Below are 18,763 nucleotides of genomic sequence, written 5' to 3'. Positions count from 1 at the left end.
TAGGGCAAGAAGGTGCACATACTGGGATAACCTCCATAGCCTACATACCCATCATACACACAATACTGCTGAATGTGGCATGATGATCAACGGGATGGACTTACCCACGGCATAGAGGGAGATGCCACTGTCTCTCACTGCCTTCGCTGGCCCGTCAATGGCATCATCTGATCGACCGTTGGTTATAAGAATAGCGATCTGGAAAATGTAAGTTACAGAAACTAGTTGGTGTTAAGATGTCGATTAAATAGTCAGTTTATACTGTATGTTTACATGGGTCCAGATCAGGCCTGAGGCATAGCCTACTGTAAGTGAACTAAGCAGCTACTAGGGGCCCCCAATTGCATGTGGAAAGACATATTTCAACTTTAACATATTAAAGAAATGAAACAGCTGGCAAACTCTGTAGGCTATACAAAAGACAAGATTATTCTGATTTCACAATCAATATACCTCCCTACAACTGTTGTGTCTGCCAACGTTTGGATCATGTGCACAGACAGACACTGATCTAACTAACCCAGCAACGTTCAGCCCACATCATTGCCGACAGTTCGGATAAAAGGGAGTTTGCCATCGTGGAAGTATTGGGGATTATTTTTCACTCGTCGAGATCAAAAAGAACAATACAGTGGTGAGTTGTCAACTGTGTGCTGGTGTGAGAAGCCTATAGCCTACATCATGAACAACGATTCCGTAAAGCTAACTGCAAAAGACCCCAGCCCATAGCGATACTGAAGAAGGAAGCACACCAGCTCTGGCATGCCAAACAGTCAATGTTCAAAACTAGATCACTTTTCATCATTTTAGTAGGCCTACCCTCTAAGATTTAAAGTGACACTGGTTTGGTGTAAATAACAACTATTTAATACAATTTATAATGTTACATTATACTGTAGTGTGACATTTGTGACAATAACAGTCAAGCACAGGTGACTCCATGGTGGTGGGAGCATCAGCATACAGTAGTGGTGGGAGGGGGGCCTTAAATCAAATTCTGCCTAAAGGTGCATCTCATTCAGCGTTTATACGTCCTCCCTCGCTCCTCGATCCTCACTGATCTAGGCAAGAATGATGGCGCGGCAACAATGGAATAGTCTATCCCGTCTTCTATTATAGATCAGTGAGGAGCGAGGGAGGACGTATAAACGCTGATTGAGAGGCACCCTATGTCCCCATAAAGGCTTGGGCCAGCACTGCACGGGTCAGAAGAAGTGACTTTTGCTTGGGTCAAAAGTGACGGATATCAATGACTGCAGTGCCTTGGAGTGCAATTTCCACAACAGGGTCACTCAACAAAATCGACCTTTCTCTCCATGTACTAGCGTGCGTGCGTTAGCCATAATCGTTGTGCCCTTGAAGACACTTTAACACAAAGTATTACATTCATAATTTAGCCACCACCCAACCGCAGTCTCGTCACGCACAAGGTGATGGTAATGTAATGCGGACAGTGATGAAAAATGTAGGCTACTTGCGGTTCGTCCAGAGTTCAGATATAATCAATCGCGTTAGCATCATTAGCATTCACGCCAGCCCAGTATCGCAATGTGTTGTCCATATTACCCCATGTCTCTCCATAGATTAGAAACATCATTTCTTCCACCATGTCCGCACCACACATGAGGACTTCTGCAGCAAAGAGCACAGAAGAATTCTTCTTCTTTCTCTGTAGCCATGAGGAAGTCATTCTTGGGAGGAGAGTGAGATTGTAGTAGTAGGCCTAGCCCAGCAAGGTAGGCTGCCATACTGTAGGCCTAACTGTATTCAGCAGAAGGGGATTTGATGCCTGGTAGACATCTGGGGCCGGTTTCCCGATAACGTTCACTCTTAGCGAGCTACGAAGACTCCAAAGGTATAACTTACCAAAGTTGTTTACCTTTCTAGTCGTGGTTCCCGAACTATCACTTAGGAGTCTTCTTACGAAAAGCTCCTTACGTCCGACGTACAAGGCACTGTCCACCATGAAGGTGCTGAATTAGGTGACATCGATTGCTCAGAAATCGATTTTTTATTTCACGCGGAGGCTTGAAAGACTTAAGAAAGCGTTCTTTGCACCAAAAAAACACTGCTTATAATAGCCTATCGCCCCCACAACATTCACGCAACTTCAACGTGGATGAACTTATTAGCACACAATGATAAAAAAGTAGTCTAGAAATTAAATGATCTACGTCCACCAAGTAGGCTATGTTTTCATCTGGGTTTGTTTGTTAGTGTGTTAGTTTGTTTTCCGCATGGATAAAAAGATTCGAACGCTTCATGTTTGAAAGCGTTTGAGTGCTTTTCTAGTTTGTTTGTTTGTTTGTCTGTCCGTTTGTTTGCAAGATAGGCTAACTCTAAAAGTTAAAGATGGATTTCGATTAAATTTCCAGGGAAGATCTGAAATGACCCAAGGAAGAAACTATTTAATTTTGTGAGTGATTCGTATCACCGTCTGGATGCAGGAGGCGTAGGCTACATGTGTTTGCTTGGGGGAGGTTTGTGCTTTTCTAGTTGAAATAGGCTATGTAGACTTTTTTTAATCACAGCTGATTGACCAACATCCTCATTCAGTATTGTGTGCCTTTGGTTAACATTAAACATGACAGCAAGCCCGCACATTAGGCCTAAACATTGTAGGACGGTGGGGGGAAGCAAAGAATAAAGCGCTTTTAACTATTTTCAAATGCGTGCACGTTTCATATTTGCATGAAAACATTTCCAGAAACTATTTTCTAAATTAGCATACTTACATAAAATCATTGGCGAACCAAAATAGTGATTTTGTATCATATGAGTTGCATTGCAGGAAATTGCTGTAGGGTACAGTGGCGGCGACTAGCGTCGCGAGTCGAAACATTGCTAAGGTGCAGCTAAGAGAGGTCTGAGAGTGCTCCAGACCACTCTTACCAACGAACGACGTGCGAAAGACATTCGTAGCAAAGAAGGTTTCGGGAAATGCGTGAGGTACTTAAGGTAGAGCTTAAGATAGAGGTTACGAACTACGTAGCGTTAAGAAGGCTTCGGGAAACCGGCCCCTGAGCACTGCACTTCAGCCTTTGCAATAGCTAAACACATAGTGATACTCCTGGCTTAAAATGTTGGTGGTACAAGGAATGCAAATCAGATGCTTTCTATTTACCGGTAGTCAGATTCATGCTGAGAGTGACATGAATTTGTTAAATGCTGTTAGATGTGGGGAATGAACATAGGCCTAGGCTAGGATTCATGAATTCATGATGAACTGGATTACACTGACAAGAAGCAGGCCTAAAGGCTATAGCCACCAGCAAGCAACCCAACAGTAGTCTGGGAACACCCAGAGCTTCACAATTACTCAGTTAGGAGTGGGTCTAGAAAAGGTTCATTGACCAGCAGGGGCGTAACTAGCAGTAAAATTAAACTGAAATTGGTACATTAAACTCTTACCAAATCGTTTCAAAGGTGCAGCAATGTTGTAAAATAAATAAATGCAGTAGTTTACTCAATTCCAAATAAATAGCCTGCATGCCAATGCTGGCCCAAGCCTGTACTTTAGGCTTTAGGCCCGTGTTTTAGGGACATCGGAAAAGGCCTTCAATGGTCTTCAATGGCCACGTTTACATGATGTTTTTAATTCTGAATTAGTTTATTCAGAATTAAATAGATCGGAATTAAAATATTCTCCTTCGAGTTTACATGGAAATAATAATTCCGAATTGGCGTTTACATGGAACATACGTTAATTACGCTTTATTGTATTCTGCTGAACGTCTGGGGGTCGGGAAGGGTTCCGATTGGACAGGCGGCGCATGAACGTAGCCTAATAAGGTCTACCGGAAGAAAACAAACTTTAGCTGGCTAGCAACTTTTTTGTCATCTCGGGTTAACGTTACAGCATGGACAATAACATAATGAAAACGGGTTTCACAGTAACTCTGATAATAGGCCTACTATTTAGCCAGCAGCTCGAGAATATTGTCAAGCTTCACGTTTGCTAGCTGAGGAGGAGAAGACTGTCGGAGAAGGGGGGAAGAAGACGGAGCCGAATTAACCATGAAACGAGCATGCGCTTCTTCTTCCTCCTTGTACGAGCATGCGCCAAACAAACGGAATAAACTTTTAATCGGAATAAAGGTTTACATGATCAAGGAGGGGAGTTAATTCCGCTTTAACATCGGAATAAACCAACCACTTAAATCGGAATTAAGTTTAATTCAGAATCATCATTTTCAAGCGGAATAAGCGTTTACATGGTCTCTTTTAAAGCGGAATTAACTTTTATTCCGATTTAACTTGGTTTTATTCGGAATTAAAGCTCTCATGTAAACGCAGCAAGTGGCCTCTTGCAGAGCACATCTCAAATTTGCCGAAAGCTCGTAGCCTGTGGGTATTCACAAGCTACCCCGACAGAACTAGGGCACTAAGTTCTGTTCTGCTGGCGTGATATACTGTAAGTGGACGCACTTTACCTTCGGGGTGTTGTCCCTGGCTATGGAGGGCCCGAAGACGGACTCGGCGAGGAACTCCAAGGCCTCCCCGGTGCGGCTGCCCCCTCCCTCATAGGGCATCTCCTCCACGGCCCTCAACACCTCCTCCAGCGTAGAGTAGTCCGTCAGGGCGATGCGCATCCTGGGGAGGGACAGCGACAGCGACAGCGACAGCTTGTCAACCCCTGGCCAGCCTGCTGCAGCTCCCCTCAGCGCTGTGCTCTGTACAACTCTACAACTCTCTACAACACTAATCTGACCCTCGTCCTGTCTGGATCCGCTCCAGCTCTCGGGGACACTGATTTATGGGTTTTTAGGGAGGTGTTAAAGTAGCAGGACCGTCACCGTACACAAGCCTGAATTCCTCAAAGGCATTTTTTACCGCATAAAGTGCTATTTAAAGCACTGCTGGGTAACCTTGCGTGTGGTTTGAAGTTTTGAACAGTGAGGTACTGTACATGCATTATTCCATAGATTGAGATGGGCATGCAAATGAACAGTTGTGTGGGTTTTAAAAATGTAAAAACGTAAAATGTCCAGGGATAGAAAGTAAGTAAGTTTTCTTCTGCTGCAGTGTGCAGTAGAGCTAGAGTGATCTACAAGCATAGACAGGTAGTCAGAGGTCATATGGTAATAGTTTTATGGACTTACTAAGCATGCCTCCAGCAATAACTTCAACATCAATACCTGACTGTCATACAAACTCAATCCACTGCAGTACAGTATCTTGGTTGCATTGCACCCACCGACACATTCCAGCGGCGGACGCGGAACTTACTTTGGGGTGTCAGCGTAGACGGTGACCCCGAATCGAACACCCTCCTCCCCGAGCATGCGGTTTTGGAAGGCGCGCATGATGGAGGATATGAACTCCTTCACCTGCTGGAAACTGGTAGGCCCCACAGACCACGACTCGTCCACGAGGAAGACGATGTCGGCAGGCACGGCCGTGCGGCACTCTGCGAAAGCAAGACAGAGGAGACTGTAGGCTACTGTAACGTTACTCTCTGAGTTGTAGTGCCATTTGGCACAGGCACTTAATTTCCCATGTTCCCATTTTCTTACTCATACACTCTCATATATAAAACACTCGAGCTTAAGCGCAAGCATTACTGAAAGGAGATTCTCAGCTGAATGAAATAGTTAATGAGCTTAAAATTAAAAAAAAATCTTTCCATTGCAAATTGCTTATTGCAATGCAAAGTATCTTAAGCTATGCTATACTGGCATTATGTATTTATATCCACTATCCAGTATGAACTTTGTCCTAGATGAATGGCAGGATTTCATGCACATCTTGGAGGCGAGGTGATGGGGTGTGGTATGGTTAACTACCACCTGATGGCAGTACAATCCTGGTAAAAGAACTCCCTGGCAGGCAGACTCACCTTAGGGAGGTGCCAACAGCACACACTCAATGCACCACTTTGCTAATAAAACAACAGCAATGACTAATGCTTAGAATTCCAATAAGAGCCGCGGTTCAATGTGGTCCTGAGCCAGGTTTCACACCCCTCCCTCTCTATCTCTCACACACACACACACACACACACACACACACACACACACACAAAGCAACAAAGACAGAGACAAATGGAAAAGGAAAGGGGTGAAAAAAGGAACAAATAAATAAGGGGGAAAGAGAACAAGGGTATGAAGCTCCTGTGGTAGCCTCCTGATGTTTTGTAGTAAAGCACCAACAACAAGGATTACAGCGCTCCATAAAGCCCAGGGTTTGTTTATATGGCTGTAGGTGATTTCACTTGCCATCCCTCTTCTCCTTTCTAATCTCACATTCATTTTTTATCGTCTCCTTTACAGTCTCATGCCTTTCTTTCTTTCTTTCTTTCTTTGGTGCTTTCTTCCTCTCCTCCTTTCTTTCAATAGAGTTTAGCAAACATTCACAGAACACATCGATTTTGAGCAGGCCTTTTGATTCTCTAAATTGGCCATTCCATGACCACCTTTCCTGGAGACTTTGCTAAAACATGTCTTCGCACTTACTTTGTATGCTTTGGCATGAGCCTCAGTGCCTTTGGGAAAGAACTCAGCTGAGAGTGCTGGGAAATCAGGGGGATATTGGGATAGTGCTCCCTGGGCTTACAACACACAGAGCAGGCAACCAGAGCTTCTGCTGGACAGGTGCTCGTCAGGTGAGAGCCATATGCCCGCTAATGCAGATCACGCGTGTTGCCGACACGCACGCACGCACGCCCAGCCCAGCTCAGCTCCCGAACACAGACATGAAAAACACGCCTCGACATCGCATGTAGCTAAACAGCGCTCCCATGGCTGCCCAGAAATCACACACACACACAGCTCAATTGATTTTACAGTCACGGCTGTGAAGTCTTATCACCGCTTTCAGTGCAAGACTCGGCGGCGCAGAAGCTTACTGGCGTGGCGCTGCTGAGCATTTTATCAAGTTCAGCGTGTCACCTCTGTGAGTAGATCACTGCACCAAGTTAATTATCATCTTTAAAAAAGGTCACAACTTCAATATATCCCTAACCTTCAATTAAATAGATGAGCTGAATTCCTGAGTAGTATGGAAGTGACACTGCACTGTTTCGACACTTACGATTGGTGGTGTGCATGTCTGTGCTTATACATGCATGTGTGTTTGTGTACGAGTGTGTATGCAAGTGTGTGTGTGTGTGTGTGTGTGTGTGTGTGTGTGTGTGTGTGTGTGTGTGTGTGTGTGCATGTGTGTCTGTGTGCCTATGGTGGTATGTCTGTGTGTGTTTGTATGTGTGTAAGCATACACATGTGCATGTGTGTGTGTGTGTGTGTGTGTGTGTGTACTGTGTGTGTGTTCCTGGGGCCACTATTTATTGACAGGCACCCTGCAGGGGAGTGTGTGTTTGTGCTAATGTCATGTTGTCATATTGTGTGTCGGCCCACAGTCTTTTCAGAGGCGATGCAGCTTACAAGGGATTAGCTCTGACACATACGCCTGCAATTCCGCACGGCGCCATAAAAATAAAGGCATGACAAGCGATGACAGACTGCTCATCTCTCAACAGGACTCAACATCTCACCTGTCTGTTCAGCTCCATAACATGAATGTTTCATTCTCTCTCTCTCTCTCTCTCTCTCTCTCTCTCTCTCTCTCTCTCTCTCTTCTCTCTTTCTCTCTCTCTCCCTCATTTCTCCCCTTATGTGTATGTATACATTATGTATCCAAGATAGGTATACATACATACATATGGATGGTATAGATTGAGACTACACCAGCTGTGGGCCAACAGTCCAAAAGAAGAGCTTTGCTAATTAGGAAAATTCCAAAGTCCCAACAACAGGTTGCTGTGGAATCTGGTGGCAAAATGGCCTCTTTCAGTCATGTTTGTTCTGGTGCATGCTTCATTAGCCATGTTACTGTTATCACACCTTTTCAGTTATTATTATGCAGATATTCAGAGTTATTTTGTTTTTTACGCCAGTATGCCTGGGATTGTTTATAAACATCAAAACCTGGGCAGCACCAAAAAGAGAAAGAGTGTGTGTGTGTGTGTGTGCGTGTGCGTGTGCATGTGCGTGGTTGGGTGATGTGGGTTTGACACTTGGAAAAGAACGCAGCCATCACAAATCACCAGGAACACAAGGTGACTCGACCCCTCGGTTCAAGCCCCCCACGGCTAAAACAGCCAGTCTGTCACTCACAGCGAACAGAAGTGGGCTGGAAAATTACAGTGTTTCAGGGCAGAAGTAATTGGCCTTGAAATCTCGCTTGCCGCCACCACCTACCACCGCCACCGCCACCACCACCACCACTACTACTACTACCTCCACATCCATTCTGCTCACATCAGCTTGCAGAGAGGTAAGTGCACACAGAATCACCCCCCCTACACACACACACAAACACACACACACACACACATAAACACATAAATGCTCACACACAGACTCTGTTTCTCTGCTGATTGTGTGTTCAGCGGTCTCCGTGTCCCACACAGGTGGGCGCTCCGGTCTCAGGCTGGCCGGTGGAGAACTGGACACAGCAGGCGGGCAGCTGCATGCCTCTCAGATGCCCTCCCACCCTTGGACATCAATCCCCCCCCCCCCACACACACACACACACACTCCCCCTCTGCCCCTTCACCTGGCCCTGCCCCCATCGGCAGGTGTGCAGACACTTTCGCATCTGGACCTGATAGATCCTCTGTCTGCTTGTCTGAGGCTGTGTGAAGGAGCCTTTCTCCTCTCCCCGCGCCCAACCTTCCAACCTCCACCCCCCACCCCCACACCTGCCACCCCTCTCCCCCCCTCCCCTCCTACCTTCGGCTTGGCCGAGGACCGTCCGTGTCGAGAGAGACAAGAGTGACAAGAGCGAGATCCACGCATAGAGGCAATCCATCCTTTCCCCTCTGCCTCCTCTTTCTCTCCTCTCTCACTTTCTCTCTCTCTCTCTCTCTCTCTCTCCTTGGCTCCTCTCCTCCCAGTCCAGCGTTCTTGTCGTCCTCTCCTCCTCCTCCTCCTTCCTCTCTCCTTCCTCCTCTTATCTCCTCCTGCAGGCTGTGCTCCGGGCCCCTTCTCTGACACTCCGCCGAATTCAGCTGTGCCTCGGCCTTATCTGAGAGCAAAACAGAGACAGAGACAGAGCGAGAGAGAGAGAGAGAGAAAGAGAGAGAGAGAGAGTGAGTAGGAGATAGACATCACCATGCAGTATGTATATGACCAGCTTGATCTGCGCGTAATTCACGTCGGAGATGATTCGCCGTTGAAAACAAGCTCCGTATCTGCGGACGATTTATCTTCCGCTCCTTATCGGCCTGCCCATCTCTCAAATGCAGAGCGCCGGTGCTTGAAAAATGTCTGTCCGTGACCTTGTGTGAATTTGTCCTAATAGAAAACACGGCTCTGATGTATCACAGGAACTAGGATATCATATTGCTCTGAATGGGAGCTAGAAGGAGAAAACATTTCCATCTCATTGATGAGATTTCCCTTGTCTCATTCTTATCAAACTCAATAGAGCAGGCAGCGATGGGGAATAGCAACTGTTTCCAGCGTTTGCTAAGGCTCTTTCTCCCGGTGGTAATGTGTTTCTAAATGCATCGCATCCAAATCCCTAAAACATCTCAACTTGCCAAGTGGGTGACTATAACACTAAGCCTGCAGGCAGCAGAAGAGCCTTCATTTCTACTGAACTGCCAATGAACCTCGTCATCTTAGACTCTCTCATGCCAGTGTTGCCAGCGTGGCACAATGCCAGTGTTGCCAGCGTGGCACAGAGGCCAAAGCAGGTGCGTTTAACCTGCAGTCTGGTTGTGTTTCTACTCAGAGCACACAGTCCCTGCACCTCCACCAGCGGTGATCCTGCAGCTCAGGTTTGCAGAGAGAGGCGCGCTCAAACTCCAAGATATCTCCTTCTTCGGGTGCAAGTTAAATATAGTATTCCAATGCGCAAAAGAACCGCACTCACTAGTTCGTTATCTTTTTATTCTTTATTGTAGCACCATGCCTAAAAAACAGAACCGCACTCACTAGTTCGTTATCTTTTTATTCTTTATTGTAGCACCATGAACTAAAAAACAAAAACACGTTTCGGCGTCAAGCCGTGCTCAATGTGTGGAGCTACAGTAAAGAATAAAAAAGATAACGAACTAGTGAGTGCGGTTCTTTTGCACAACCACAACCACACTGCAGGTTAAACGACCTACCCAAATGCAAGAACGAGGCCCTCAGAGATAGTGAGAGAGAGAGAGAGAGACATAAAGAAGGACGGATAGAAAGAAAGAGGCTGGTAATGTGTGTAGGAGAAGCTACAGATTCCACCAGGTGCCATAAAAAGAAAAAGTGGCAATGTTTTGGTTTGTCTGTACTGGCCTGGGCCACGGTGGAAACATGCATGACAGATATACAGTATACTGTAGATATACAAAGAAAGAACTCCCCCTGAGCTAACAAAAACACAACCATTTATAATTACAGGGGATTATAACATTGCCAATGTTTTAGTTTCTCTGTTCTGGGCCACAGTGGAAATGTGCATGACAGACATATAGCTATAGATAGATACCAAAAAAAGGACTTTTTTAACTACCATTTATAATTATAGGGGATTATTATATTGGTGATATACTGCACGTCTAAATGAAAGTTCTCACAACAACTTTAAGAGATGCCTGAAGACAAAAGGAGATATTTTGTGGCCAATGTGTACATTGATACTCTTCACTCCCACACAACCCGTGATTTACTGATTGAATGTTACCATGGTTACCACCTACGGTGGATTTCCCATAAAAGAAGTATCCACAAAGAAGTGCCTTATTGAATTAAACTAATTCAATCTTATTTAGCATCGAGAGTGTGAACAGATGGTTAGTGTGGTACGTTTATATCCCTGTAGCACCAGAGAAGTTAAAGAATGTCATGGACATTTTCTTTCCATAACAATCTTCTCTGATTAAATCATTTGAATTTGCTGACCAGATTGCCACAGATTAGCCGTTTTGAAAGAAAGAAATGTCCGTAACAGTAACAAGCTTTCTTAAGGAAAATTATGTTTTGACATTTTATAATAACTATTCTCTCTTATCAGACCTTGCTCCAGGTTAAACTTCAACACGAGCTCTTGAAAATAGCAAGCTTTACTTGAAACTAACTCATTCTACTCAGTTGGCTAGATCTTTATCTTAACACATGTATTTTATTTTATGTGTGCATCCTAGAGTCATCCAACTGCAGCACCACATCAGAAACGAAAATCAGTGTAGGCTATAGTGCGGGAACATATGATGTTAGCTATTTGTAGAGCAACAGCACATCATTAAACCCATGCAACAAACAGCATATCAGTAAATAAAGCAACTGAAGGCAAAACAAGCTTCCTTTCTGAACTCTTAAACAAGCTGCGGGATGAAAACAGTGTCGGGCATCTGTGCCTCTCTGCATGCGAACCCTTTCTGTGCTCAGCGTGAGCCGCACAGCTGGTAAAGGCTGCCAAGACAGATATCACCAGCAGGACCCTCTGACAGAGGTGCCATAAAAGAAAAGTAAAAGCAGGGGGAAAATAATATTGCAGAGGAACACCACGCCACCCCTGCCATGCCAACAAACGCATGAATCAGCGCATGGCCAAAGGCGCACGCCGAGCAAAAGCAAACTTCATCCACACATCCCTCATCCAAATGGCGTACGAACTGTCTCTCTCAAACTGAGAGAGAGCTGGAGCTGGAGCTGGTGTGGGTCTCTAAGGACAAGTGGAGCCCAGGTGAGACCTGACACCATGACTAATCTCCTGAGCTAATACGCACCGTGTGTGTGTGTGTGAAAGGGAAAGGGAGAGAGAGAGAGAGAGAGTATGTGTGTGCATGTGTATGTGCATGTCGCTGTGCTCTTTGCATTTCTCCAGGCTGAAGAGATTAACACTCCCACTGTGTGTGTGTGTGTGTGTGTGTGTGTGTGTGTGTATGTGTGTGCGTGTGTGTGTGTGTGTGTGTGTGTGTGTGTGTGTGTGTGTGTGTGTGTGTGTGTGAATCATCTGTGCATCTGTGAATCAAACAAAAAGAGGTAGTGATGCAATGTTGGTGCACATGACTGCCTGGTCACATGTTCATATTCCATTTGTTTCTATTCAAACGGATGTGCTGTCAGTGCAGTGAGTGATTGATTTGTCCCGAGCCTTGTTCCGCTGTATACCAAAGTTTAGATGTGACTGACTAACCAGTAAATAAGGTTAACAATATTTGAATCAGTGGGTGACCCTGACACCATGCACTGACCCAAAGACTGAAATCAATGTGAGGAAGCAGCTATGATTTTAGTGTCTATTTGCATTGTGTTTTCTAAGTGATTTCACAAGCAAACAATGTAATCTTATGATGCCTTTAAGGAATGAGGTTGCTTTCCTCATAAATCTAAAAGTGTAACTTCATCGAAATAAATACAACACTAAAAAAGCACATCAGCACTGAAACAGACAACATGAAAAGGAGAGAGAGAGAAACAGAGAGAGAGAGAGAGAGAGAGAGAGAGAGTGGAATGAGATTCCTCGCAGGTAAACCCCAACTAGATTTCAGCATCCATGACTGCTTCCTTTGCTATATCCCCTCAAGGAAGAGAGAGAAATGGACTGTGAATATGTGAGAGTGAGAGGGAAAGATAGAGAGTGAGAGGGAAAGAGAGACAGAGAGAGAGAGATGGAGGGGGAGATGTGATGAGATGAGATGAGAAGACCCAAACGTATTTGAATTCCAGGCCAAAGAAAGTCAATTTGCCCTCCAGGCTGCTCAGCGCAGCTCTTAGGCTGGGATGAGCAGCAGGCTTGACGCGGCTCTGTTGTCTCTACACTGTAAGGGAGAGTCGGCGGCGAGGGGCGAGACCCATCTCAGCGGCACACAGTCAAGGCTGTGCCCAGCATCTCCACTATAATAGGCAAACTGGGGAATTGTGAATTTAGACTCATGATCTACTCACACACATGTGCCTCAAACAATCCAATTTCAGCTGGAAGGGAGAAGGAAATTGTGGCCAAAACTGAAATGTTTGCCCTGTTGGCGGCGTCTCAACAGCCTGCAGAACTGCTAACGATTCCGGAAGACTCGTTTTGAGCAGCATTCGCTCAGTCGTTCCGGCCTTTTTTCACTTAGAGCTCTGTCAGAGGTGACTATAAAGATGTGAGATTGGAGCCAGTTGTGGAATCACATGTGTCCCCCTATTTTCAGATGGGGCTTCAGGTGCTGGAGGATCTGATGCCCTCTCGCCCTCAACACCTGCACTGCGATGGGAGAAGACGATCTGTGTCTGCTCAATTTATTGGGAGGAGACCAGACTGTTAAGATCTATCTGTCTCATCTCTGGGCCAACTAAATGCCAGTAAACCCCTCTTTCCAACAGGTGGTTTCGCTTCATAAAACCCCAGGTCTCCTACAAGACATTCATAAAGGCGTTTTTATTCCAGTAGAGGGAAGATCTGGCTCCAGGATGCAGATGTAGGGGCAGGGGTGCTGAGGTGTTTCTGTCTCAACTCTGAGGGTTCACTGCACATGACTCACAGCAAGGACGATGTCTTGAGGAACTCATCCTGTGTCGACTGTACATTGTACAGATGTGTTCAACCTGTGCAGTCATCTCTGTTGGGATGCAACAGTCCTGCATTTGCCTATATGTTCAGTTTTTTTCTGGGGGGAAATCCTTAAGGAACCAGTAAAGGAAATAACTAAACTACTCCTTAGTAGTCAGCTATCCCACATTTGTTTTGAAGTCATGATGCCATTGGCACCATTTTGGTGTCTGTCAAGCTTGCATTAAGGCATCAAGCAGATACAAACACGATTTTTGCTTAATTTTCTCGGTATTTAAAACAAAGTGCAGTCCAAGCAGAGGGCCCGTGTCCTTCCATTCACATACCAATCCTGTCTGTGCTTGTAAGGCCCCACGCTACCAAAATCAGGCGCAAAACCAGCACAGCGGAAACAAGGGAGACATTCCACGGGGGAGAACTAACCTGCCTGAATAGTGGTGTTTTGAGATCACAGGTTAGATAGGTGGAAAGGTGACACAGGCAACCTCAGAAAAACTGAAACGTTGTCCCAATACATGAGGAAACGTTTTGAGCAACGTTGCTGGTCTAAAGCATTACCGGGTAATCACGACAATTTGCCTACTGATAAGTGCTGATGATTGCTGATAAGTACTGATGATTGCTGATAAGTACTGATGATTGCTGATAACGACTTCGGAAAAACAGTGATGTCCAATCAATGGGGATGTACGCAAACAACACTAGTCAGGAACATTGGCCATGCAACACTGCTCCAAAAGTTTAACAGGTCCTTAACTTCACAGCTTCACTCTCGTGAGCCTTTAGTGACCACACTCTCTGCCATAATGACCACGTCCCCGGATCCCACTGATTCTCTGATGGGAAAGACTGAAGATCTGCACAGAGTGGATTGAAGATGCTAAGCTGATTACTTTTACGGAGAAAGGCTGTGAGAAAAAATGGCCCTTACACTACAGTGACCTGAACTGAACAGATTTCTGGTGGCTGCTGGACATTCCGGAAACATCCGGCAATGCTCTGACAATGTAATCACATTGGGCCAGGCCGACCTGAGATCTGAGGTGTGTGTGTGTGTGTGTGTGTGTGTGTGTGTGTGTGTGTGCAACAGTGGCATTGTGTCTGCACAGAGTTTTTGTATGGCAACTCGGAGGAGATTAAGAGGGGAGAGGAGTTCGCCCGAGTCCCTGGAACTCTCATTTTCTCTTGGTTCTCTCCAGCATGCTCTACAAGTCACTGTGCATGTCAGCTATTTCTACATAATGGCATTTTCCACTTCACAGGGGATTAGCCCCGAAGGTGTGAAATTGGGAGCACTGAATAGACACACACACACACACACACACACACACACACATATATACGCACACACATTTATACATACACAGATTCACGCTTTTACACTAATGCACAATTTAATAAACACAGCTACAGACACACATCCTAATAAAGATATGCAGACGCACACACACACAATCTCACACACAAACTCTCTCCCACACACACATTCGCTCTCTCTTTCTTTCTCTTTCATACACATACACACCCCCACATACATAAGGAGAGAGAGAGAGAAAGGGAGAGAGAGAGAGAGAGAGAACAAGAGAGAAAGAGTGTGAGAGAGAGAGAGAGAGAGAGAGAGCAGATGTTTTCTTCATGGCATTACGTCTGTGCTCCCAGTCACCAGGGCTAGTGGACCTGCATGTCCTCACTTGACATTCGTTACAATACATTCATTCACTTCCCAGCGTGTATCTGTGCTTCTCATTGTACCTGCGCCAACGAACACTCTGGCACACATGAGCATCCAAAGTCCCGATCTAAGAGCCAAGCAACAGGCCATCCCCTCTCCCAACCACCTCATTCACTGACCACGTTGTGCGCAAAAGCATGATTAATGCACTGAGTGTGTCTGGCCAAAGATCCCTCCACGGAGCCCTCAGAACTGGCCGGCCAGCCATGCAGCCAGTCCCCCGGTCATTCAGTCAGACCAGAGCAGGTCATTAACGACATTACAGCACCGCTACAGAGGACCCAGACTCCATGTCAGAGTGGCGCCTTTATGAATCTATACAGTAATTTCCCGCATATACTGTAGGCCGCATTGTGTATAAGCCAGAGGACAGTGTTTTATGCAAGTTAGAAGAAAGTTTGCAAAATCAATGTATAAGCCGCGGCTAATAGTCGTGAAATTACGGTAATGTATCATTTTTGAAACGTTTTAAAAATGAAAGTGTGTTTAAGCGAGGCCTATGTTGTGTTGTGCCGGTGGGACTGATGGCAGTGCTGGAGTGGAGATGAAGTGGGGGAGAAGAAATGAGCAGAAGCTGCATGCAATCCCAAATCTGCTCCGTGGTATCAGTGGTCTCCGCACAGAATGTAAATGATAAATACATACAGGGACCCGAATCCAATTTGCGTGGAGGAAACACGGTACACCAACTGGTTATTTATGTGCTTGTGTTTACACAGTGCTTATGCGAGTAAGTGTGTGTGAGAGAGTGAGACAGAAAGAATGCATTTGTAGACACATGAAGTGCTTTTTAATCTGAGCCGCACACATAAACAAACACACACACACACACACACACTGGGCCAGAGCCAGAATTAGTTGGCATTCAGTGGCAGAACACAGATGCAGTGCAACAAGGTGTAAACTTAAAGATCTCTCTGAGACGACAGTTATTTTGTACTAAAGCAAAACTGAGCCCAGCAGTAAACTCTAAGTAACTGTATATGAAATGTCCTCTCACCTTCAGACCTACCTGTCTACTTATTTATCTGTTTAAAGTCAAAAAAGCGTTGATCTTTGATAAAAAAATGTAGAATGCAGCGTTATCTGAACTCTGGTTTTGAGTGTAATGGCTGCATACCTATCTGAATTCATCATGCTTCTCAGAGCGACCCACACAGCATGGGCCACGTTCAAAGACTGGACTCTCTCGCTCACCTTTCGCTGGAGTCCACCATACTCCCCTGAGGTGCGTCTGTCCGTCCAGCGGGAGGGGAAGACCCAAATAAAAGAGTGGCGTTCCAGAGGTGGAAAAAAGATGGAGAAATGATATTCCTTTCAAGAGGGAGAGCAGGCAGGTACTCCACACTGAGATCCCGGGACTCCGAGAACGAGGGGTGTGAATCCAACTGTTGACAGGATGAGTTGCTGTATGCCTGTCCCACTCAAACTCTCTCTCTCTCTCTCCCTCTCTCTCGCTCTCTCTCCCTCTCTCTCTCTGTGAGCAATTGAATGAATGAGGCATGCGCTTAAGCAAGTGCTGTTTCACTTAAGTTGAGGGTGTGTGTGGGGGCTGCTTCAACCTGTTGGTTTTCCCATTCAAAAACAGAGTGTGTTTGAGAAAGAGAGACAGAGAAAGTACATATTTATTGATTTGTTCCCTGACCCTGTCAAGAATGTGTCTGTTTTTGTCATATTTGGTCCAATCCCCTCAATGAGTGAGCTTGTGAGAAAGGAGGAATGCAACTCTATTGTCTGAAAAAAATCAAGGAAAATGTTTTTCACCAACTTCAAAGCTCCCTGTCCCTTAATATAATCATTTCACTGAGTTCTAATATTAGGATTTAAAGGTCTTAAAGTCCTTGTTAAGGTCACAGAACCTGATGCACAGTGAGCTTGATGAAACACAAGCAGCATTTGACCACAAGCATGTAACCACAAGTACACCACCACATTATTATCTTGAGCATTTCCTCATTGTAGGATTATGCTACAAGAGCAGAAAAATGACTGTTCTGCTGCCAAACCACCAAGGAATACTAGAAGGCACGACAGAAAGCAGAACAGGCTGTGGGAACCTCTCCAGAGGATAGCTGTAAAGTTTTGCTTAATAAATCCGATACACAAATCCGAGAACCTCTACAACAGCTTGTACTGTATATCATATCATTCTAGAGTGACATTTTTGATGAATGACTTGCTGGATGTACATGAGCTTTCCCTTCTGTACTTTTAATGCTATCCTAAGTGATTCCCCTGGTGCGTTGATGATCAGTCACGACTGACACTGAGGCTAACCTTAGGGTCGGCTAAAATCATCACTTACCTCCCGGGGGGAGGAGTGGCTAAGACACCTCAGACATTTAAAGGTGCTAAAGTTAAGGTAGCCGTGGTCACAAAAGCGCGAGCTATGCCAAGGTCGCGCGGAGGTCGAGCCGCTTATTTGCGGAGGGCACACAACTGCGTTTAAGGGTCTATAGAGTCTCAAATAAAACCAGACAACATGTTGTTAGACAAACAAGCACCATGTGGGAGAGAGAGCGAATGAAAGCAGTCCGTAAAAGCCGATAAGAGCGAAAGGGAGTGTCCCCTTCCCATGATTTGAAAAGCACACTGGCCAACCGAGGTCACCTTTAACGGTCACCGTCAGGAATGCTAAAGGGCTGTTTTTATTGGTGCTTGCCAGCTGTCAGTCAGGTCGCTCCATAACTCACGCAATAGATGTAAGTATATAGGGGTCAAACGTGCACGTGAGAATACATCCATTCTCACACACACACACATTCATAGACAAAAGTATGACATTTCAGTCAGTAAGCAGATGCCAAAGTGACACTTTGTGGTGAATCACAAATGATTCAAATATGTGCGTATAAAATCGAGCTGCAGAACAGTGTTACTCACGCTCACAAATACTGTACACAGAGATACACAGCACGCGAGGAGAAGCGCTGGCAAAATACAAACTCTCACAGCCCGGATTACACAAGTGCAGACACGACTACTACACACAGGCACAATAACTCATAACTTTAGTTTTACTGGTTACAGGTCAGGAGTAAAACATTCACCTCAAGTAGGAGTTCAAGTAAACAAGAGCCGACCCAAATGGATGTGCTTGTCATGCAAACCTATTGTACGGACTGCATTCTTGCTCTCTCTCTCTCTCTCTCTCTCTCTCTCTCTCTTTAGCACTCAGAAGTTCATGCTACACATTGCAAGCTAACATGATGTGAGGTGCCAAAGTGGTCCATGATGATTGACAACATCACAGTTTAACAAGTAACACAGTCGAACACAATGCAAGTCTCACAGGGGAGCTACACCAGGCACCTAACTGAAGCGTTCCGTTTGCGTTTTCTGCAACAATTAGCATCCGCTAATTGTTATAGCGGCACATATGTTCGAAAAAAATATACCAGTCATCTAAAATGCTATTTTTACGTCGAGAGCGATACGCTTCAGTTACGCATTCCGTGTAGCTTCCCTGTTAATATCAAGCACTGAGATCCCCAATGTACTGTATGTGTTAAGTAGTCAAACAGGTTAACTTTGCATACAGCCTGT

General features: G+C 45.3%; 1 protein-coding gene across 1 annotated transcript in view; it reads right to left on the bottom strand.

Annotated features, from left to right (window-relative positions):
- Positions 1-8,870, bottom strand: part of col7a1l (collagen type VII alpha 1-like) — a gene marked incomplete at its 3' end in the record, with an annotated part of 61,697 nt that extends 52,827 nt beyond the window's left edge. Inside the window, 4 exon segments of the mRNA XM_062517925.1 lie at positions 105-198; positions 4,434-4,593; positions 5,230-5,410; positions 8,733-8,870. Of these exon segments, the coding sequence (XP_062373909.1) occupies positions 105-198; positions 4,434-4,593; positions 5,230-5,410; positions 8,733-8,811 (514 nt within the window).
- Between the last annotated feature and the right edge of the window lie 9,893 nt (positions 8,871-18,763).

Source organism: Sardina pilchardus, chromosome 17 (assembly GCF_963854185.1).
Source record: "Sardina pilchardus chromosome 17, fSarPil1.1, whole genome shotgun sequence".
In the NCBI taxonomy this organism is placed as follows: Eukaryota; Metazoa; Chordata; class Actinopteri; order Clupeiformes; family Clupeidae; genus Sardina; species Sardina pilchardus.
The sequence above is the reverse complement of the archived record's forward strand: the minus strand, read 5'-3'. Positions and strand labels throughout refer to the sequence as shown.